The following is a 23,784-nucleotide window of genomic DNA, read 5'->3' as shown; positions in this document are numbered from 1 at the left end:
CTTGGTTCTGACGTCTGCATCCTTGCCTTGCCTTTCTCTCTACTCAGGGTGTTTGGTCCAATTCTGTAGTTTTCTATGTGTTGATAAAAGTAAATTTAACCTAAAATAAATACTACAGGAAGGTGATCTATTTCTCTAAAGCTAGAGAAAACAGCATTACTATGACTTCTCAAGTGCCTGTTCATATACCAACCACTGTTTATATTTAATAAAGTTTCTTAGCAGCATCAAGCAACAGCTAGAATTGGGCATTTCAAATAGTGAAATAGCTGAGAGGGATTGAGATACACTTTGATGGGAAAAGGAATTTATTTTATGAAAAAATACCTGTGAAATCAACTCTCACTTCTAGGGATTGCCCGAATTGTGGAAACCCACCAACCCATAGTGGAGACTTATTATGGACCTGGGAGACTCTATGCGCTGATCAAATATCTTCAGGAAGAATGTGACCGGCAGGTGGAGCAGGTGGTGAGCAGGTTCATCAAGCAGAGGGACTACCAACAGCAGGTGAGCAGAGGAAGCTACCCACAGTCTGAAAGCAGCTTTAGTCAGGGCACTCAGTAGAGTAAACTAGAAGAAATGAAAATAAAAAGTGCCAAGAGATGGGCTGGAGAGGTGGCTCAGAGGTTAGGAGCACTGCCTGCCCTTCCAAAGGTCCTGAGTTCAATTCCTAGCAACCACATGGTGGCTCACAACCATCTGTAATGGGATCTGGTGTCCTCTTGTGGCCTGCAGGCATACATGCAGACAGAACACTGTATACATAATAAATAGATAAATAGATAGGAGGAGGAAAGTTGCTGATGGTAACTGCCCTGCATCTTGCCTATTACTACCTTAACACAACAGAAACAGGAGGAAGACCAATCTCTACCATTGAATATACAACAGTGCGCTCTATTGATGCAAAGAGAATTTTCCTCTCACAGGATGCTATTGTATGTCAAATATTAATAATTTGCTTTGGATTTCACCTTAGTTCCTTATGGCTTCCTTTTTCCAGAACTATTTTCCATATCTGTAAGCACAGGAAATAAAAGTAGCACATAGAAATAGAAATGGCCGCCGGGCGTTGGTGGCGCACGCCTTTAATCCCAGCACTTGGGAGGCAGAGGCAGGCGGATGTCTGTGAGTTCGAGGCCAGCCTGGTAGATTGGCTCATGTCTATAAGCAAACCCCTGACAAAGAGAATGTCATTAGCACTACTCTTATTTTATTTTTTTTAAGACTTACTGCTTTTTTCTGGGCAGTGGTGGCTCATGCCTTAGATCCAAGCACTCAGGAGGCAGAAGCAGGCGGATCTCTATGAGTTCAAGGCCAGCCTGGTCTACAAAGTGAGTTCCAGGATAGACTCCAAGACTACAAAGAAACCCTGTCTCACAAAAACCAAAACAAACAAAAAAGACTTGCTGTTTTTATTTTCTTTGAATGTTTTGACTGTGTGTGTGTGTGTGTGTGTGTGTGTGTGTGTGTGTGTGTGTGTGTGTGTGTGTGTGTGCAGCATGTGCATGCCTAGTGCTCATGGAGGTCAGAAGAAGGCACCAGATCCCTTGGAACTGAAGTTACAGATGGTTGTTAGCCATCACATGGGTTCTGGGAACCCAGTCCCAATCTGCAAGAACAGCAAGTGTTCTAGACCACTAGACCATTTCACTGGCCTCTAGCATTCCTTTTTGTAATAACAAGGGCCAGAGAGATGGCTTAGTGGTTAAGAGCATCTGCTGCTCTTCTAAAGAACCTGAGTTTGATTCCAGCATCTCACATTGGCTGACAACCATCTGTGACTCTAGTTCTAAAGGATTTGAAGCCCTCTTTGGCCTTCACAGACAGTGCATACAGTACACAAAATAAAAAATAAATAACCAGTCCGTAGTGATTCACACCTGTAATCTTAGTACTTGGGAGGCAGAGTCAGGTGGATCTCTGAGTTCAAGGCCACTGTGGTCTGCAAATTGAGTTACAAAACAGGTGTCTCAGTAAATGGATGGATGGATGGGTGGGTGGGTGGGTGGATGGATGGATGGATAAGTGTAAACAGAGATGAGCAACAGTACCTAAACCAGAAAGTCAACCTCTAGCCTAAAAGAAAAGTAGGCCTAGTTAGCAACCTGAAGCTTAGCCTTATAGGCTAGAATGGCCAGTGGGAGACAGGAATACTGTTCTGATTTCTGTGGTGTTTTGCAGTTCCGGCTTGTCCAGACTAACTTGATGAGAAATTCTGCAACAGAAAAAATTGAACCAAGGTAATAATCCTTCCCCCTGTAAGAGTTTTGATCACTATTTACATCCAGTTTAGAGACTACTTTGTTAAAATGGGGTTTTATTTTTAATTTTTTCTTTTTGGTTTTTGGTGTTTTTTTTTTTTTGGTGGGGAGTTGCTTGTTTTTTTGTTTTGTTTGCTTTGGTGTTCTGGTTTTTTGTTTGTTTGGTTTTGGGGGGATTTTTTTTGTTTGTTATTTTTGTTTTTGTTTTTCAAGACAGTGTTTCTCTGTATTGCTTTAGAGCCTGTCCTGGAACTTGCTCTGTAAACCAGGCTGATCTGGAACTCACCAAGATCTACCTGTCTCTGCCTCTGGAGTGCTAGGATAAAAGGCATATGCCACCAACACTTGTGTTGTTTTTTGAGATAAGATCTCTCTATGTGCTATCCTGGAACTTTACATGTAGACCAGGCTAACCTTGAATTCATAGAGATCCACCTGCCCCTGCCTCCCACCTGGGATTGGAGACCTATGCCACCATGCCCACAATGATCTTACTATTTTTATTTTATGTGTATTGGTGCTTTGCTTGCATATATGTCTGTGTGAGGGTGTCTGATTCCTGGAACTGGAATTATAGTTGTGAGCTGCCATGTAGATGCTGGGACTTGAACTTGGGACCTCTGGAAGAACAGCCAGACTCATAGCAATCCATCTGCTTCAGTCTTTCAAGTGCTGAGATTACAGACATGAGCCACCAATTTCCAACTCTCAAATTTCTCCTAATAGAATGTACAATACAAAAATATATAGCACATATAGTTAATAAAGAATAATAGATCATTGGCTGAAGATATCTCAGTTGGTAAGAGTGCTTACCTAGTATGCACAAAGCCCAACACCACATAAAAATAAGCATGATGTATAACATGATAAATAAAAGACCCAGAGACTGATATTGGGGTTCAAGCTGAAGATTAGAAAAGCAAAGTAGCAGACCACTAGCTCTTACCACTACCTCAGGATGAATGGGCTGATCCTGGCTCCACCAAACCCAGGCTGCTGCCTGTCCTCAGTGTGACTAGAGAATGAATGCCCGATACTGACCCTGTTTCTGTCTTAAATACCTCTCAGGAGTCCTAGGATTAAAAGTGTGAGCTCTAATTCTCTTTTAGACTGATTCACTCCAATGTATCCCTGATACTGACCCTGTTTCTGTCTTAAATACCTCTCAGGAGTCCTGGGATTAAAAGTGCGAGCTCTAATTCTCTTTTAGACTGATTCACTCCAATGCATCCCTGATACTGACCCTGTTTCTGTCTTAAATACCTCTCAGGAGTCCTGGGATTAAAAGTGTGAGCTCTAATTCTCTTTTAGACTGATTCACTCCAATGTATCCCTGGGTGGCCTGGGATTCACAGGAACCATCTACCTCTTAATCCAGAGTTTTAGGATTAAAGGTATGTACTACCACCTCCTAGCTTCTGGCTGCTGGGATTAAAGGTGTGTACCTGGCTTCTATGACTTGCGGCTGACTTTGCTTTCTGAATCCTCAGGCAATAATACTAGCATCCCAGAAAGTAGAGGCAGGAGGATCAGAAGTACAAGGTCATAGTCAGCTACATACTAAATTCAAGGCTAGCCTGTACTACATGAGACCCTATTTCAAAAAGAAAATTAGGGACTGGAGAGGTTGCTTAATGGTTAAGAGCATCTACTGCTCTTCCAGAGGATCCAAGTTTTGTTTCCAGCACCCAGATCAGTGGCTCACAATTACCTGTAATTCCAGCTCCAGGAAATCCAGCATCTCTGAAATCAGTGGGTACCTACACCTACCCAGATACAGACAAACACATACACACATCATTAATTTTTTTTTAATTAGGGAGCTAGAGAGATGGATCAGCAGTGAAGAACACTATCTTCCATTTGGCAGCTTACAACTATCTGTAACTCCAGTTCTAGGGGTTCCAACACATTCTTTGCCCTCTGCAGGCACTACATGCTCTTGTTGAGTAGACGTACATACGTGTGGGCAAAACACCCATACACATAAAATAAAATAAACTTTTTAAATGTTTTTAATTTAAAAAATTAAATAAAAATTTTTACTCTGTACATGTTATATACCAGATACAGGTCGCTATGCTAGCAAGGTGACCAAAACCAGATATAATTCTTCTTTTTTTTTTTTTTTTGGTTTTTATGAGACAGGGTTTCTCTATTATTTTGGAGGCTGTCGGTCCCAGCCCGGCCTCGAACTCACAGAGATCCGCCTGCCTCTGCCTCCCGAGTGCTGGGATTAAGCAATTCCTTTCTTATGGCACTATAGTCTATCAAAATAATTTGCTTTCTATTTCTGTGATAAACACCAATATCCAAAAGCAATTTGCAGTAGGGAAGGTATTTAGCTTATATCTTCCAATCACAGTCAACACAAAAACTCAAGCAGGCCGAAACTCTGGAGTGTTACTTACTGACATGTTCTTCCTGGCCTGCTAATTTTTCTTTGTTATACATTCCAGGACCACCTCCCTGGGACAGCACCTCCTGCTTAGGGTTCTGGGCTGTTTCATACTAGTCATTAATCAAGAAAATGCCTGACAGACTTGCCTATAAGCCAATCCTATGGAAGCATTTTCTCATTTGAGGTTTGGGGTTCCAGAAGACCCTAGATCGTATTAAATTGATTTAAAAAAAAAAAGCGCCCAGGAGCTGGGTGGTGGTAGTGCATGCCTTTAATCCCAGCACTCAGGAGGCAGAGGCCAACCTGGTCTGTAGAGTAAGTTCCAGGACAGCTAGGGCTACACAGAGAAACCCTGTCCTTTTTTGTTTGTTTGTTTTTTGAGACAGGGTTTCTCTGTGGCTTTGGAGGCTGTCCTGGAACTAGCTGGTCTCGAACTCACAAAGATCCACCTGCCTCTGCCTCCTAAGTGCTGGGATTAAAGGCATGCGCCACCATCACCCAGCCAGAGAAACCCTGTCTTAAGAATCCAAAACAAGGGCTGGAGAGATGGCTCAGCCGTTAAAGGCTAGGCTCACAACCAAAACACCAAAACGAACAACCTAACCAGCAGAATAATAATAGCTAACACAATATAATGTTCATTGTATGCTAGGCATTGCTATAAGCACTTAACAAATATTAAACCACTTCAAGATATGTCAACGTATACACTACTGGCATTTTGACTAGATAGTTTGGGGGGGGTTGTTTTGGGTTTTTGTGGTTTTTCGAGACAGGGTTTCTCTGTGTAGCTTTGGAGCCTGTCTTGGCATTTACTCTGTAGACCAGGCTGGCCATCACCACCTGGCTTGGTTTTTGTTTTGTTTTTCAGGAACTGCCCTGTAAACTATGAGATAGATAGCAGCATCCCTGTCTGTATCCACTATAGTCCTCTGGGGGGAACCAAATCAGTAGTAAATCACTGATTTAATTTATAACTATTTCAGATGAACAAACTAAAGCCTGGAAATGCTTTGACTTGACCAAGGTAACAAAGGTAATAGAGCTAGAAAATGGCAGAGCCAGAAATCTAATCCAAGCAGTTTAGCTCTAGAGTACATGATGTTAACCACTGAGGTATTGAAGTATAAGGTACAAGCAAGCATGTAATGAGATATAACCAAATATGGGCAAGTTCCAGGAATTCTTTGGTTTTTTTGTTTGTTTGTTTGTTTGTTTTTGTTTTTCAAGACAGGGTTTCTCTGTATTGTTTTGGAGGCTGTCCTAGAACTCGCTCTGTAGACCAGGCTGGCCTCGAACTCACAGAGATCCACCTGCCTCTGCCTCCCGAGTGCTGGGATTAAAGGCATGTGCCACCAACGCCCGGCCTCCAGGAATTCTTCCTGAGGAAATGGCCATAGGTCTGAGACTGGAAGAGTGAGTTGGAGATAGCGTAAGGGAAGTATGTGCAAAATATTGGAAAAAACTTGAAATAAGATGAATATTAGGGAGTCGTTGTAGAGTTAGTTCCAGGTCATGTATCAATAGCTAGATTTATGTTTTGTCCACTTCTTTTCAGTGTGTGAAGGGAGTTTGTACATATAATGTAAATCAGGTTCATCTTCTTGTTCATGTGGATACCAGCAGTTGCAGCACAATTCATTGAATGGGTCATTCATTCCTCCATTCAACTGTCTTAATAGTCTCAATAAAAATCACTCATGAGGCAGAGGCAGGAGGATCTCTGTGAATTTGAGACCAGTGTGGTTTATGGAGTGAGTTCTAGGCCAGCCAGGACTATATAAAGAGACCCTGTCTTTAGAGGAAAAAAATATCAGTTAGACTGCCTGGACTCTCAATTCTATTCCATTTATACATACATCTTTCTAATAATGCATAGTCTTGACTAATAAAGCTTTGGTGGGTGTGTGTTTGTGTGTGTGTGTGTGTGTGTGTGTGTATACGTACCTGTGTACATGCACTCGAGTACATAGTGTGTGTTTGTTTATATGTGTGAGTCCTCAGACCAGAGGAGACTTTAGGTATCCTATTCTGTCATTCTCCTCTTCTGCTTTCCACCTCATTCACTTAAGACCAAATCTATCACTGGACTTAAAACTTGCTGTTTCAGGTAGGCTGGTTGGCCTGGCTTCTTCCTTTTTTCTTTCTTTCTTTTTTTATTTTTTATTTATTTATTTATTTATTTTTGGTTTTTTCAAGACAGGGTTTCTCTGTGGCTTTGGAGGCTGTCCTGGTACTCACTCTGTAGACCAGGCTGGCCTTGAACTCACAGAGATCCGCCTGCCTCTGCCTCCCAAGTGCTGGGATTAAAGGCGTGCGCCACCAACGCCCGGCATTTCTTTCTTTTTTTAAATAATAAATTTGCTTATTTATTTTACAGTTTCCCCTCCTCTCCTCTCAGTCCCTCCCTGTCTCCCCCTCCCCCATCCACTATTCTTTTGTTTCTGTTTAAGAAAGGGCAGGTCTCCCATGAGTATCAACAAAATATGGCATATCAAATTGCACCTCCCCACGTATTAAGTAAGACTGGTTAAGGCGACCCAGTATGAGGAGTAGAGTCCCAAAAGCCTGTACAAGTATTGGAGACAGTCTCTGTTCCCACTGTTAGGAGTCCCACAAAAGGACGAAGCTACACAACTGTATCTTTTTTTTAAAACATGGATGCTGGGGGTTCCAACTCAGGGCCTCATTTTGTGCAGCAAGCATTCTTAGCCGGTGAACTCAGGAAGTTCAAGTCCTCAAATATTGTTTTCTCGGGCTTGTTTTGTTTGTTCACTGAGAGAGATGAATAGATATAGGACATGGTTTAATGGTATGTCCTAAAATCTCATGGTTTGACTGAAGATTACGGAAGAGTATTTTCTTTCACATAAGCATATGTAATTTCCATATTGGAGGTAAATGATTCAGGTACTGGCACATGAAAAATATGTTGAAGCTGGGTGTAGTGGCGCACACCTTTAATCCCAGCACTCAGGAGGCACAAGCAGGCAGATCTCTGTGGGTTCCAGGGCAGCCTGGTCTACAGAGTGAGTTCCAGGACAGCCAGGGCTATATAGTGAGACTGTGCTAAAAAAAGAAAATGTGGCTGGGCGTTGGTGGCGCTCGCCTTTAATCCCAGCACTCAGGAGGCAGAGGCAGGCGGATCTTTCTGAGTTCGAGGCCAGGCTGGTCTACAGAGTGAGTTCTAGAACAGCCTCCAAAAAACAATACAGAGAAACCTTGTCTCGAAAAACCAAAAAAAGAAAAAGAAAATGTGGTTGATAGCTGTCTCTATAACAAACAAGGCAGCGCAGCCATCAAGCAGAACTACCCTTATGTACCTGGGTAGGAAGGAGGGAATCTGTGTTTACCTTGTAGCCCTTCTATTTACAGGAATAAAGTATTCTTACTCCCTGTGTTCTTTGTCTCAGGGAGCTGGACCCTGTCCTGACTGAGGTCACCCTGATGAATGCTAGAAGTGAGCTGTACTTACGCTTCCTCAGGAAGAGGGTCAGTGCAGATTTTGAGGTGGGGGACTCCATGGCTTCAGAAGATGTAAAGCAAGGTAAAACCTATTTTCATATTGCATTGGAGGACTGACATAAAGCTGTTGCCACTGTGTTGTCATAGCCATGTCACAGCACTCTTAATAAGGTCTCTGAACAAAATGGCCTTTAGTAGAAATGTTCAGGGTGCCACATTTTAGAATAGGACTGGGATTTTGAGGCTTCTAAACACTTCATATAAAGGCAAGGAAAACTGATGTCTATTCATTTCTTATTCTCTTCTCTATGCCAGCTCTCATCTATAGTTATACTTAGAAAACGTGTGCATGTAAATGTCTAAATAGTACAAAAGAGCTGTTACACTAGTGAACTTTTAGAAATGACAATGTCCTGGAACTGGATTGTAGCCACTGTTGCACAATTACAATAAATTGCTAAAGATCATTGAATTGTACACATACGATGGTGAATTCTGTGGACTAGAAGTTATACCTCAGAAAGCTTAAGTCTGTAGTGAAAACAGGACATCTCTAGTTCCAGCCCTGAGTTATATAGCAAAAACCTTTCTCAAAAAAGAAAAACTAAGCTGGGCATGGTGGCACACCTTTAATTGCAGTAATCTGGAAGCAGAGGCAGGCAGATCTTTGAAGCCAGCATGGCCTACAAAAGAGTTCCAGGACAGCCAAGGCTACACAGGGAAACCCCGTCTTGAAAAATAAGTTAAAACTCTAAAATTCAAATTAAATTTAAAATTTAAAACTCAGTTCTTAGCCACATTTGAAGTCTCAAGAGTGCCCACAAAGCTGGGCATGGTGGCACACTGTGGTAATACTAGTATTTGTCTGATCTGGACCAGCAAGCCATTCTTTGTGACAAGGTCCTGAGAGATCCAGGGGATTGGAGAGAAAGAAGATAGAAAGGTGAGAGACCTTGCATAAAATATTCTTATGTAAAGCAAGCTCATTAAGAAGTATATCATCAAGCCGGGTGACGGTGGTAGTGCACTTCTTTAATTCCAGCATTTGGGAGGCAGAGGCAGGTGAATCTTTTTGAGTTCAAAGCCAGCCTGGTCTACAAGAGCTAGCCTCCAAAGCCACAGAGAAACCCTGTCTTGAAAAAAAGAAAAAAGAAAAAAGTACAGCATCTTGTATACTATTTCCAGGGGAGAAATGGGAAGAAGTCAGCAGAAACCAACATACAATGGGACGAAGTCAGCGGGAAGCTAGACAAACAGTGTTGCACTAGGGGAACACAGGAGTATCTCAAGGACATTACAGACTAAGTACATAGTGGTCTTGAAACTGATAGCTATAGCCCCATAAAATGGGGAGAGTTGAGTTCTCAGGATCCAAAGTCACAGCTCCCCAAGGCCCAGGCCCCAGGCCATTACCAGCTCTGCCAAGCATATTCCTGGTTTTGAACATCAGAGCCTCAGGGAATATCTCCCAAGGCCCTGGCTCTAGGCCAAGCATATTGCTGGTTTTAGAGAAGGAGCTATGTTCCTTCTCCACACATTAGAGCCTCAGAGAAAGCTTTAGATCAGTCCAGCCCTCAAACACTTAGCTGAGACAAGTGCCACCACAGGTACTATCCAGGGTTGTGTGTGTGTGTGTGTGTGTGTGTGTGTGTGTGTGTGTGTGTGTGTGTGTGTGTGTGTATCAAGACTTCATTAAAGGGGTGTGGGAGTGGGGTGTCCTGCCTTACCTTTTTTTTTTCATATGTGTATATATTCACATATCTATGGATGCATGTGTGTGACGGCCCAAAGTTCATATGGCGTATCTTCAGTTGTCTCCACCTTACATATTAAATTATCTGACAAAATGTCCAGGGATGCTCTAATTCCAGGACATGGGAAGGGCTGAAGCAGGAGAATCACAAGTAAGTAAGCTGGGACTAGGATTTAACACAGTGGTAGAGTATTCATGTAGCATGTATGAGGCCCTGGGTTCCATCCTAGTATACCAAGAAAAAAAGAATAGTAACCGAGGGGCTGGAGAGATTGTTCAGAATGCAAGAGTGCTCTCTGCTCTTCCGGAGATTCAGAGTTTGATTCCTAATGCTCACGTTGAGCAGCCCAGAACCACCTGGAACTCCAGCTCCAGGGGATGCCCCCTTCTAGCAGACATTTACATGCACATAAACATACAGACACATACCCATAAATAATCACATACATCTTTAAAAAGGAATTACGGTGAAAAAAAATAAATATGTAGAAAAGTATTGTCTACAGTATGATTTTTTGTTGTTGTTTTGTTTTGTTTTTCAAAACAGGATTTCCCTGTGTAGTCTTGGCTGTCCTGGAATTTGCTCTATAGACCAGGCTGGCCTCAAACTCACAGAGATCCGCTTGCCTCTGCCTCCTGATGCTGGGATTAAAGGCCTGAGCCACCACTGCCCGGTTTACACTGTGATTTTAATCACGGAAAATATAAATCTGTTTGGATCAAAAACTAGAAGGGAACTTGAAAAATGAAAAACATTGCTGTTTCCCATGGGGGGAAAAAAGTGAATGTTCCTTTCTTGGCTGTCCCCTAGAGCACCAGAAGTGCCTGGACAAACTCCTCAATAACTGTCTATTGAGCTGTACCATGCAGGAGCTAATTGGCTTCTATATTACCATGGAGGAGTACTTCATGAGGGAGACTGTCAATAAGGTAGGACATTAGGATACATTTCTTGCAAATGGGGCTCCCTGTCCAAGAAGCCATGCTGAATGAAATGGCTGGTCCTGCTTAGAGAGTACTTTTCAGTGCAGACTGGGTAACACTGCTGTGTGTAAGAGGACATCTCCAGAGTTGTTCCACTCTTCACATTACTAGCTGGGTCTTTCCCAGAGGTTACAAAAGAGCAGCTCAGCTTCCCCATGGAGTATGCTTGTTCCCTGCCTCCCTGCAGGTATATGGAGTAGCATTTCTGTGTCTGACATCCCAGGTAATGGATATCACCAAGGCAAAGGCCCCAAGTACTAAGTTTTCTAATGTGATGATCATTAGGAAGTGAGGTGGTTTTTTGTTGTTTTGTCAGGATGTAGAAAAGGGTACAGAGACTGAACTAGTATAAACAGAACTATCTAGAACATGCAGAACTGGGATACTCACCGAGAACTTTGACTTTTGTTAGGCTGTGGCTCTGGATACCTATGAGAAGGGCCAGTTGACGTCCAGCATGGTGGATGATGTCTTCTACATTGTTAAAAAGTGCATTGGACGAGCTCTGTCCAGCTCTAGCATTGATTGTCTCTGTGCCATGATCAACCTTGCCACCAGAGAGCTGGAAGCTGACTTCAGGTACTGTTGACTTCCTTTCTGCTTTTGAGGCATAAAAGCTCTAGTTGTATTTTATTCCTTGGTATCATCTGTTTCTTTTCTTTTTTCATTATGGGTCAAATTCAGTTCTATGCAAGATAAAACAAGCTGGGCAAGATGACACATGACACACGCCTTTAATCCCAGAACTTGGGAGGCAGAGGCAGGTGGATCTCTGAGTTTGAGGCCAGCCTGGTGTACAGAACAGGTTCCAAGATAGCCAGAACTCAAAGAAACCCTGTCTGGAAAAAAAAAATATTGTAAGTTCCTTTTCCTAATACAACATCCTTAGCTTGGAGCAACTGTCCATCAGCTTTATATGCCTAATTTAATTCACTAAAGTATGTTGAAATTGTCATTACCCTCAGATCCAAAAGAAAAGCGTGTGGTTTAGATTAAAACAGTACTTATGAATGCTTAGTTTCCATTTCTATAAGCCAGGCACTATACCAAATAGCCCCTGCCACCTAATGTTTTCCGGTTTTTCAGACTGTACTGGAACTTGGCTCTGTAGACTGGGCTGGCCTTGAACGCATCAGAGATCCACGTGCGTCTGCCTCCTGAGTACTGAGATTAAAGGCGTGTTCCATCACACCCAGTTCATGCCCCTCCCCTCCATATTTAATTATAGAAAAAACATGATATAGGGCAGATGAGATGGCTCAGAAGATAAAGATACTGCATGCCTGATGACCTGAGTTTACTCTCCAGAGTCCACATAGTAGAAGGGAAAGCAACTCCTACAAGGTGGTTCCCTCACCTCCACGAATGTGCTGTAGCATGTGTCCCCCTCACACAAAATAAATAATATTTTTTTTAAAAAAGGATATGGGAACTGTGCTTAGAGAGATTGTATTCTTTGTCATGAGTCACATACCTAAGAAGTAGAACAGAAAATCTAGTATTGACTTGACTCAAAATGTTTCCTCAGCTCCTACATGGTACTGCTTTTCACTGAGTTCTACTGTCCCCTCTTTGATGAAGCTTGGTAGTAGTAACTAAAAGCCTGATTAGCTAAAACCACAATGACGCTGTCAGGACCCTCATAAACAGTGTCGTTTCTGAAGAAGAGTGGGGTCCCCCAAAAGAGCAGCTGGTACTATTGAGTCAGAGTAGTGGGTACTCTGTTGTTGCTGTCCTGTAGACCAGGTTGAACACTGTAACTCTGCATGAGACATTCTGCTCCACAGAGATGTTCTTTGTAATAAGCTGCGGATGGGCTTCCCAGCCACCACCTTGCAAGACATCCAGCGTGGGGTGACCAGTGCTGTCAACATCATGCACAGCAGCCTCCAGCAGGGCAAGTTTGACACAAAAGGCATCGAAAGCACTGATGAAGCCAAGATGTCCTTCCTGGTAGGTGGCCATTAGGCTGGCGGCTGGGGCTGTTTTGTTATTAAGGGTTACTAGGGTTCTGAAATACGTAATACAGCCAAGGCTGATCTCGAACTTGCTATGTAAAAAAGTATGCCCTTTAACTTTAGTCTTCCTGCTTCTACCTGTGGAATGCTGGGTATGGTGCTGTCTACCAACTGAGCCACATCCCAGCTCCCTTGAAAGGTTATACTACAACCTCTTAGCCAAATTATAAAGAGCCTTGGGGTGATGGCTTTCCCTGTAGAACTTAGTAGAAAAGGAAAACTCCTCTAGGTTCTGAAACCACTTCTTACCCAGGAAGCTGCTCTGAGCAACCTGAGGCATAATATGTACTTTTTTTTGTTTTTTTGTCTTCTTTTCTGTAAAGAGAAGCCTTTTCCTTGCTAGCCGCTTTGGTTTTTCCCCACCAGTCACCTGGGTCTGCTGTGTTGTAGTCCCCAAATAACACACAAGATGCTATACTAATTATGAAGCTGTTGGCCTTGCTTGTTTCTTACTGGCTAGCTCTGACTTAAGTATTTACCCCATAATTGCTAATCTAAGTATTTCTCTTACCGGAGAAAAGTTTCCAGGCTTCTTATCCCTATGGCAGCTACATCTTGACTCCCTGTGTTTCTCCTACCCTGAGTCCTCCTAGACTCCTAGTCCCACCTATCTTGCTTCCCTATTGGCCAACAGTGCTTTATTGACATATACACAGGACTTCCCCATCAGTTTTCTTTTTTTGTCAAAAGCCTAGGTTCCTCATTTCTCCTCAGTGTTCTTCCCAGGATGACTCTGCCAAGCTGTTGAGGGGCTCTACAGTGTAGACATCCACCACAAAACCAACTCTAGTATCTATGCCAGGTTTCTATACTGCTTTTCTGAGGAGAGGCCCACAGTCTAGATGGATACCAACCCTTTATGCCTACCAAGACTGCTTTTCTAGTAACTTCCTCTTTGGAACATGCCTATAATCTCAGCACTTAGGAAACTGAGAAAGGGGATCATAAATTCAGGGTTATCTTTGACTGCTATCCAGACTACTTCAAGGAGCCACACAAACGAGAGATGTAATGAAGTGATGAGTCCTTTGTATGATAACAGGGAAAGAGAAGCCTGAGAGGATAAAAAGATTGCACAGGGTAGCAGCCAGTTTGTAACATACCAAAGAACACAAAAGAGAACCGAGTTCATAATCAGGTCTCTCTGACACATGCTGACTTGACATGAATGGGAATAGCACTGTTATTAGTCCTTTGTGTTCCATTTTCTACATCACTAGACTTGAATTTGGTGCCTGAGGCCTGGAGACTGAAGCTTTCAGTCAACAATCCACAGATGGATTGGGTGCAAAACAATGTGTCCATGCAATGCAGTTCTTAGTCCTCGGCTTCCATCAGATTCAGATACCTTATCTAAAACTTGCTGCCTTACCCTGTACAGGTAAATCACACTGACTAGTTACCAGGCATATCCAACATGGACACAGTTATTTTAGCTGCCCTGTCCTCTTTCTGACTTTGAAATTTTTTTCCCTTGAGACAGCTGTAGTAGTTCACATCTTTAATCCCCATGCTCAAGAGGCAAAAGTAGAGGCAAATAGATCTCTGTGAATTTGAGGCCAGCCAGGGTTACCTTATCTCAAAAAAAAAAACAAATAGAAAAAATATTTTCTCTTGTATGAGTTTCATCTATCTGGGATATTGTGGTGGTGTTCAAAAAAAAGGACCAACCTAGACTTGGTATTGTACATTTATCGTCCCAGCACTTAGGAGATGAAAGCAGGAGAATGAGTTGAACAACAGCTGTGTTTATTTACAAAGTTCAAAGTCAGCCTGGTATACGTGAGACTGTGGGTTTACTTTTTGTTGTTGTTGTTGTTGTTGTTTTTAGTTTTTCGAGACAGAATTTCTCTGTGTAGCCCTAGCTATCTTGGTAGTCTTTATGGTGGTCTCATGACCCTGGCATAATAAAGGTTACAGTGCTCAAGTATTAAAGGTGGGCAGCATTATGCCCAGCCTTTTTTTTTTTTTAAAGACACAGTTTCAGTCAGGCATGGTAGCACATGCCTTTAGTCCTAGCACAGAGAAAAGGAATAGGATGGTGAGCTAAAGAGAGACTGACAGAGGGTGGAATGTGCTGTCAGTTAGAATGAACAGATCATTCATAGAGCATTCTGGCTTTATAGATTCAGTATAACCATTATCTCCACCATGGAGTCTTCCTTGAGTTCCTCGAACCTAAGATGCTTTCCTCTAGATGGTCATATTTGCACCTTGTCACTTTTATTTCCATACTGCCTTTTTTTTTTTTATTTTAAAGCCAGGGTTTCATATATCCCAGGTCAGCCTCAACTCACTATGTATGTAGCCAAGGGTGACTTTGAATTTCTGATCTTTCTGTCTTCGCCTCCTGAATAATGGAGTTATAGGTGAGCCCTACTGTATCTGGTTTTATGCAGGGCTTTATGTATGTTCTGTAAACATTCTACCAACTGAGTTATCACCTTTAATGCTTTTTTTAAAGGATTTATTTATCTCTGTGTATATGTGTATCTATGAGAGATTAAATGCATGTGGGAAAAAAGAGTGTGCATGCCTCATCATTCAGAGTCCAAAAGAGGATTTTGGAGCCCTTGAAGCTGTAGTTCTAGGCATTTGTAGGTGCTGGCATACAGACTCCAGCCCTCATGATTGTACAGTGAGCGTTCTGATCTGTCTCTCTAGTCCCCATACTGCTTTTTATGGTTGCTCTTTCTGCACCTACTCTCACGGACAGGTGAATCATTAAACAAGGAGCCCTTAGCCCATACTTGAGATTCATGCATTCTAATCCTGACTCTAGTGTTGAGGGCTTTCCACTTTGAATTTCTGTCTTCATCCCTGTTTTATTTTTTATCAGTGTTTTTCACTAACTGACTTTGTATCATACGTAAGAGTTAGGAGGCTAGACCTGGCTGGGTGCTAGGAATTCAGTCCAGAGTTTTGCCCTTGCTAAGCACACATTCTATTACTGAAGTATACTGCCTGTTGTAGGGGAGTGTATTTTGTCTGTTTTGCTGTAGTTTTTTCCTCAGTATCTAGGACAGTGCCTGGCCTATTACAAGTGCTCTGTATATGTTTGCAATTTTTACCAAGCCTGTCATCTTTGAGCCCAGGACTTACCACATACCTGTTTGTCTTGAGTTGTTCGTGGCATGTTGCTTCTGCAGTCAGTACGGTTTTGTAGCTTTGGTATTGAGAACAGGAGAAAGTGGGAGCCCGGCTCACCGTTCTATCCACACCAAGATCTGAGTGTCCTGCCAAATAACAGTGGGGCTGCCTTTCCATAGCTGGGTCTGAACTCAAGCTCAGTACTTCTCTGAGCCGCATGAAATGTTGCTGTCAGCCACTTTGTGTTGTTGGAGTGGGCTGTAAGCCCAGTGATCGATCATAAATTGACATTCCTTTTTCATCATCTTCCAGGTGACTCTGAATAATGTGGAAGTCTGCAGTGAAAATATCTCAACTCTGAAGAAGAATCTGGAGGTACAAGGGAAATTGTTCATCAGTTTTTAGTAGATAGAGCCACTCTTGTTAGAGAAAGGGCACTGAACACCTGTCCTGAAGTGACTGAGCATTGTCTGGAACAGAGCCACATTTGTAGGAGCTCACTGGTGATTGGCAGTTTAGCAAGGGATCTTTGGCCTGCTAGGGAAGATGACCAGGCCAACTCCTTTCATTCTGAACTGCAGTTCTCTGTCCTATACAATGAGGTACAGATTTCAGTACTGCCCTGCTGATGGTTTGTCGAATGCTCTCATGAATTACAATTGAGTATGCTTCATAAAAGTACTTTTAAAAAAAGTTTTAGGGACTGGAGAGCTGTCTAAGCAGTTAAGAACACTTCCAGAGGACCCAAGTTTGGTTCCCAGCACCCATTTCAAGCAGCTCACAATTCCCTGTAACTCCAACTCCTGGACATCCAGCATACTCTTTTGGCCTCCATGGGCCCCCTTACACACACACACACACACACCCCTTACATTCACCTAGAAACACATACATATACATTTTTTAAAATTATGATAAAGAGCCGGGCAGTGGTGGCGCACGCCTTTAACCCCAGCACTCGGGAGGCAGAGGCTCTCTGTGAGTTCGAGGCCAGGCTGGACCGACAGCCTCCAAAACAATACAGAGAAACCCTGTCTCGTAAAAACCAAAAAAAAAAAAAAAAAAAAATTATGATAAAGGCCTGTATAAATAAAATTAAGTAAGGTTTACCAAATCCTGAATTAAGCCAGTTGCTTTTTCTAAAGATTTGTTATTTTTAATTTTGTATATGTGAAGTTAAAAGGGTATGTGCACATGAGTGCAGGTGCTCTCATAGACCAAAGGTACCATATCCCCTGGAGCTGAATTTACAGGCAGTTGTGAGCTGCCCAACACAGATGCTGGGAACTCAACCCAGGTCCTCTGGAAGCCATTGCTCCAGTCCCTGCTGTCATTAAAAAAAAAAAAAAAAAAAACTACAGAGCATAGTAGAAATTTCTTAGGTCTTGAAGTCAGATACTAGAATATCCAAATCTCTACTAGACCTCTAACCAATTGTGTGGCTTTAGGCAAGCTCTGTTTTAAGTTTCCAAAGTCTCAGTTGTAAAACAAAGATAATGAAGTATGTACTAACAGTCTCAAAAAAAACAAGACAGCATGGGGCAACATTGTGAGGTGTTAAAGTGACTTTCCAGAAAGGGGAAAACAAGGGTCCTGCCTCCAAGGTGGACACTAGCTGGAGGATGCTTTGCAGCAGAGGCAGAGGGCTGCCTGTGGAAACCCGTGTGACCTTGGGGTAGGCTCTGAGAAAACAGCCAGACATTGACCAAGTTAGGAATTTAGCCGGGCGTTGGTGGCGCACGCCTTTAATCCCAGCACTCGGGAGGCAGAGGCAGGCAGATCTCTGTGAGTTCGAGGCCAGCCTGGTCTACAAAGTGAATTCCAGGACAGCCTCCAAAACAACAGAGAAACCCTGTCTCAAAAAACCAAAAAAAAAAAAAAAAAAAAAAAAAAAGTTAGGAATTTATCCTCCAAAACTTTAAATGAAATAAAATAAGGTGATACATCATACAAACAGCACAGTGTCTATTGCATGGGATTAAAGGTGTGTACCACCATGCTTGGCTCTTGTGTTTGAATCCAGGACCTTACACATGGTAGGCCACCACTCTTATCTCTAAACTCTCTAGCATGTTAGCACTCTAGAATTATTCCTAGTTGTATCCTTGATATCAGTCTGTTAGGGTTTGAAAAAACAGAAAGCTCATAAAGTTGATGGAAATTCATAACTCAGCCAGCAGAATTAGCCACATGAGAAAAGAGATAACAAAACAGGGTCTGGTGGTGGTGGCGCACACCTTTAATCCTAGCACTTGTGGGGAGGCAGAGGCAGGTGGATCTCTGTGAGTTCTTGAACAGCCAAGGCTACATAGAGAAACCCTGTCTCAAAAAAACAGGAAAAAGAAAATGAGAGAGAGATGGATAGCAAATAGCTAAGACAGAACAATCCCATCAGTGAGATTTGCATTTCGCAGACACTCTGTCCCAGACCCATCACAGCGTTTTTGCAAAGGCAGGTGTGTTTCCAGATGAGGTGAAAGATAAAAGTCTGAGTGAGGGAGCTGCTATGAGAATGGAGTCTTCTACCATCCCTCTGCAGTCTGCACTGAAGCTGTATAGAAAGAACAGCATAAACTTTGACAACCTGAAACACCACGAGTTTCAAACAGGTCACCCTGCAGGGGTCAGGGCTGAAGGATAGTGACAGGAACAATACCCTGGGTCAGATACCTCAGCCAGAATCCAGCTCCATATCCTACTGTACTGATTGCAGCAAGTTATTAAATCTCTGAGCTTCAGTTTCCTTATCTGTGCCTCAAGGATAATAATACTATTTCATAGGACAAACATGTTTTATTTATTTTTAAGTTTAAGTTATTTATAATCTATTTTTGGCTTTTTGAGACAGGGTTTCTCTGTGTAACAGTCCTGGCTATCCTGGAACTCGCTCTGTAGACCAGGCTGGCCTTGACTCACAGAGATTCACCTGCCTCTGCCTCCTGAGTTCTGGGGTTAAAGGTGTGTGCCACCACCCTCCAGCTTTAATCTTTTTCTGAATATATGACTTGGGGGGGGGTGCTTGAGAGAGAGAGAGCGTGTGTGTGTGTGTGTGTGTGTGTGTGTGTGTGTGTGTGTGTGTGTGTGTGTGTGTGTGTGTGTGTTTGTGTGTGTTAAAGGAGGATAAGAACTTTATTTTGTTTTTTCAAAACAGAATTTCCTCTATATAGCCCTGGCTGTCCTGCCGACAAGGCTGGCCTCAAACTCAGATCTGCCTGCGTTTGCCTTCCAAATTCTGGGATTAAAGGCCTGCACTATATCGTTTTCATAAAGTCATTTAGGAAATACTTGACTGAACCAGAACTTGAACCTAGAAATGTTAGCCTTAAATGTTTTTACTGTTGTTGTTTGTTTGTTTGTTTATTTGTTTTTTCAAGACAGGGTTTATCTGCGTAGTCCTGGCTGTCCTGGAACTCACTTTGTAGACCAAGTTGACCTTGAACTCACAGAGATCTGCCTCCCTCTGCTTCTCAAGTGCTGGGATTAAAGGTATATGCCACCACTGCCTGGCTTTTTTTTTTTTTTTTTAAGATTTATTATATTTGCCGGGCGTTGGTGGCGCACGCCTTTAATTCCAGCACTCAGGAGGCAGAGGCAGGCGGATCTCTGTGAGTTCGAGGCCAGCCTGGTCTACAAGAGCTAGTTCCAGGACAGCCTCCAAAAGCCTCGGAGAAACCCTGCCTCAAAAATCAAAAAAAAAAAAAAAAAAAAAGATTTATTATATTTATGTGCATTGATGTTTCACCTTCATAGATGTCTGTGTGAGGATGCCAGATCCCCTAGAACTGGAGGTACAGACAGTTGTGAGCTGCCATGTGGTCATTGCTCTTAACTGCTAAGCCATCTCTCCAGTCCTGTCAGCTGGGCGATGGTAGCATGCACCTTTAATCCCAGCACTTGGGAGGCAGAGTTCAAGGCCAGCCTGGTCTACAAGAGGTAGTTCCAGGACAGCCAGGGGCTGAAAAACACAAACAAAAAAAACCAAACTTCTACAATTTCTGTTTCTTATTCTCTTCCTGACACTGGTACACTCATATTTGGGGGCAGGGTTGAAAACAAAGTAGAGAGTAGCCAGTAGAGAATCTTCTTGGAGAAGTCTAGTAAAGGAAAAATAGCTACTTGAATATTGACCCTTTTTGCCCCTGCTCACAATCTAATGGCATAGGCACAGTCAGTCTCTAAAGCTATTATTTTCTCCTAGAGTGACTGCACCAAGCTGTTCAATCAGGGCATTGGAGGAGAACAGGCCCAGGCCAAGTTTGACAGCTGCCTTTCTGACTTAGCTGCTGTGTCCAACAAATTTCGAGACCTCTTGCAGGTAAGACCACATGCTGCTGCCATGAGCTCTGAGAGGACTGTCAGCTGGCTTGCCATGGGCTCCGAGGTGGGCAGAGAGACAGGGAGCCAGGGCAAGGAGGAAGCATGCAGACACTGAAGGTGTGCCAACCCTTGGGACCAAAGGCCCACTTCATTTTTAGCATGTGTCACATGAACAAGCCAGTGTCTTGTCCTTTGCAGTTTTTGTTTGGTGGCTCCAAAATGACAAGAGCCTTCAGAAAGATGTTCAGAGGAGTTGAACCACATAGTTCAATGATGCTTGGCCTTAGCCACAGACACTGTCTAACACCAGGCATTATGAAATCACCTTTTGAGAGTTACTAAAACAATCTCAGCACCACACTCACCTCTGGACCCAAATCTCCACAGATCTGGAAAGGAACAGGTTCCTGGCTTTTATTGTCATAACTGCCACTATGATTCTCGAAGCCTGCTCAGCTGCAGAAATCAAGAAAAGGTGGAAGATGAGGGTGGAGCGTGTGTCTGATGTGTCTCTGTCTTGTCTTGGTACAGGAAGGGTTGACAGAGCTCAACAGTTCAGCAGTCAAGCCGCAAGTGCAACCTTGGATCAACACTTTTCTCTCAGTCTCCCACAACATCGAGGAGGTCAGCCTGACCACAGCCGTTGTCAAAGACAGTGAACAGACTAGACCTTAAGTGCTGTCAGCCCACCTCCATCTCCATCAAAGATAGAGTTCTCCCAGGGAACAGTTTGTTCCTGCTGTCAGGATGGCTGAGAGAGACATGTGAAGGATTCGTGCCTTTCCGTGACTGATCTCATGCTGAGGCACATTTTGCCCCACCTATCATAGACCTAGGAGCCCTTTTTTAATTTTTGAGACAGTCTCACTATATAGCCTGACTAGTCTGGAATCCACAGAATTCTGCCTGCCTCTGCCCCCCAAGTGCCCTGCCACCACACCCAACCATCTAAGAGTTTTATTCTCCTGGTCTAACATTGCCCTGGTATATGGACCACTGCTACAGCCCAGAGCTGTTAGCTGGATATAGGAGCATTGCTGGCCAGCCTAGGACTCAAGCTGTTTTTCTGGTTTTAGTTAGAGGGTTGGTTTGTTGGTTTGTTTGTTTGTTTGGGTTTTGGTTTTTGAATGGGGAATGTTTTTATTTATTTTTATCAAGCAAGGGTCTCATCTCATTGTGTAATCAAAGCTGACATCAAACTTAGAGCAACCCTACCTTGGCTTCTGAGGTCACAGATGTAAAACACCATGCCCATTCAGGCTGATTTTAAAGTCAGAAACTACAGGGAGAAGGACTTACATCATTTATTTAAAAGGGCAAGGGGCAGGGTGAGGGTTAGTAGTGTTTCTTACTTAGAAAGAGGCCCTTTGCAGCCCCCACTTGCTTCTGACCATAGGAAGAATTCAATGACTATGAGGCCAATGACCCTTGGGTACAGCAGTTCATCCTCAACCTGGAACAACAGATGGCAGAGTTCAAGGTAAGTGGGGGTTGTGGAATTACCCCTTCTGCTCTCACTGGCATCCTGTGGCCTACCACTCTTGCTGTAACCCTACTGAGTCACAGCCTATGTTCCTGTCTCATTGGAAGACTCCAGTGTAAAGGCAGAGGGCTGAATGGACTCCACTGATAACAAGCTTTTGTGCAGGCCAGCCTGTCCCCAGTCATCTATGACAGCTTGACCAGCCTCATGACCAGCCTTGTTGCTGTTGAGTTGGAAAAAGTGGTTCTAAAGTCTACCTTCAACAGGGTAAGTTCAAAGGAACGTGGGTCCATCCCAAGTTTATATCCTGTCTGCCACCACACACTCTGCTGCTTATGTAGGCCCAGTTCTGTCTGGCTTCTGAGATACTAGAACAGACTCGGGTCACAGGCCCTATGGTGGTCTTGCCTCCTAGTTCTATTTTTTTTTTTTTTCTTTTGGTTTTTTTCGAGACAGAGTTTCTTTGTGGCTTTGGACGCTGTCCTGGAACTCGCTTGGTAGTCCAGGCTGGTCTCAAACTTACAGAGATCCACCTGCCTCTGCCTCCCGAGTGCTGGGATTAAAGGCGTGCGCCACCAACGCCCGGCCCTAGTTCTATATTTTAAAATTCTCTCTCTGTCTCTCTCTCTCCATTATTTATTTGGTGGGGAGTACATGCCACAGTGTACATGTGGACAACTTGTAGGTTCTCCTTGCGGGTTCTAGGAATCAAACGCAGATGGTCAGGGTTGGTGGCAAGCACCTCTACCTGCTGAGCCATCCATCTCCTCAGCCTTTGCCTCTCAGTGTGAGGACCACTGGATTCTAGTTCTGTCTCATCATAGGGCCAGACCTTAAATAGACAAGGTTTGTGTTCATTCTCCGGTAGCTAGGCGGTCTGCAGTTTGACAAGGAACTGAGGTCACTCATTGCATACCTTACCACGGTGACAACTTGGACCATCCGAGACAAGTTCGCCCGGCTCTCCCAAATGGCTACAATCCTCAATCTAGAGCGGGTATGTGACTCCCTCAACCCAGCCTGGAAAAGTGACTGGAAAGATTCCATAGCCAAGTTTGGGACTCTGTCACTTGCTAGCAATGCAGTTCTACAAGGCACCTTCCTATGTGTCCCTGCCTTGTCTTTGTTTTTTGGTTGTTTGTTTGGTTTTGGTTTCTCTGACTGTGGAGGCTGCCCTGGAGCTAGCTCTTGTAGACCAGAGATCCATCTGCCTCTGCCTCCAGTGCGCCACCACCGCCCGGCCCTGCCTTGTCTTTGTAAAGCACAGGAGCTTCCCTCTGAGTAGACTCACCCTGAACTAGCTTATTCTTCCCCACAGGTGACCGAGATACTAGATTACTGGGGCGCAAACTCTGGCCCTTTGACATGGCGCCTCACCCCTGCTGAAGTGCGACAGGTGCTGGCTCTGCGCATAGACTTCCGTGCTGAGGACATCAAGAGGCTGCGCCTGTAGCTGCCATGTGGTGCCATGTGGCCCACCACACTTCAGGACCTGTTTTCTAAGTAGCTACAGCCGAAGAGCTGTGCAAAGCTATCTGGCTTGGGTATGCCGGGGGCCCAGATTATACCACTGTGTAGCAGCCAGAGCATGAACTGGACCCACTCCCAAGTTCCGCCCAGTAGCAATTGAGGCTGGCGGCAATGGGAAAGGTGCTTTAGGACATCCTTTCCAACGTAGAGAGGTGGGAGACCAAGCAGGCAACCTATGGTCCAGCGCCTTCCCATGAGTGGTCATTCTCTCACCACACTACAGTAGACACAGTGACCTGACAGCATGAGAGCTCGAAGGCACCTGGGGACTAGAGACAAGGCTATAGTGTTCACAAATAAACATCAGAATAAACACTGCTTGGAGATGTGCCATTGTGTTGGGTCTAGGAAGGGCTAGCTGCTTGGGCAAAACCATTCCATTAGTAGCCCTAAAACCTGAAGTCAAATGCATGAGACCTCAGCTTTCCATTCCAGTTACATGACACGGAGAGCCTTCACCCAGTCTTGGACTT

The 23,784-nt window shown here is 43.7% G+C and overlaps 1 protein-coding gene across 1 annotated transcript in view; it reads left to right on the top strand.

Annotated features, from left to right (window-relative positions):
* The window catches only part of Cog4 (component of oligomeric golgi complex 4), a 32,714-nt gene extending 9,085 nt beyond the window's left edge, over nucleotides 1–23,629 (top strand). The window contains exons 7-19 of the mRNA XM_040736905.1: nucleotides 353–510; nucleotides 2,188–2,246; nucleotides 8,085–8,218; nucleotides 10,701–10,819; nucleotides 11,286–11,452; nucleotides 12,661–12,826; nucleotides 16,294–16,356; nucleotides 20,180–20,296; nucleotides 20,830–20,922; nucleotides 21,695–21,778; nucleotides 21,947–22,048; nucleotides 22,650–22,778; nucleotides 23,100–23,629. Coding sequence (XP_040592839.1) covers nucleotides 353–510; nucleotides 2,188–2,246; nucleotides 8,085–8,218; nucleotides 10,701–10,819; nucleotides 11,286–11,452; nucleotides 12,661–12,826; nucleotides 16,294–16,356; nucleotides 20,180–20,296; nucleotides 20,830–20,922; nucleotides 21,695–21,778; nucleotides 21,947–22,048; nucleotides 22,650–22,778; nucleotides 23,100–23,234 — 1,526 coding nt within the window. The 3' untranslated portion in view covers nucleotides 23,235–23,629. The remainder of the gene's footprint in view (nucleotides 1–352; nucleotides 511–2,187; nucleotides 2,247–8,084; nucleotides 8,219–10,700; nucleotides 10,820–11,285; nucleotides 11,453–12,660; nucleotides 12,827–16,293; nucleotides 16,357–20,179; nucleotides 20,297–20,829; nucleotides 20,923–21,694; nucleotides 21,779–21,946; nucleotides 22,049–22,649; nucleotides 22,779–23,099) is intronic.
* Nucleotides 23,630–23,784: the final 155 nt, after the last annotated feature.

The sequence above is a fragment of the Mesocricetus auratus genome, unplaced genomic scaffold (assembly GCF_017639785.1).
Source record: "Mesocricetus auratus isolate SY011 unplaced genomic scaffold, BCM_Maur_2.0 Super-Scaffold_6723, whole genome shotgun sequence".
Taxonomy (NCBI): domain Eukaryota; kingdom Metazoa; phylum Chordata; class Mammalia; order Rodentia; family Cricetidae; genus Mesocricetus; species Mesocricetus auratus.
This window is presented reverse-complemented; position numbering and strand designations above follow the sequence as displayed.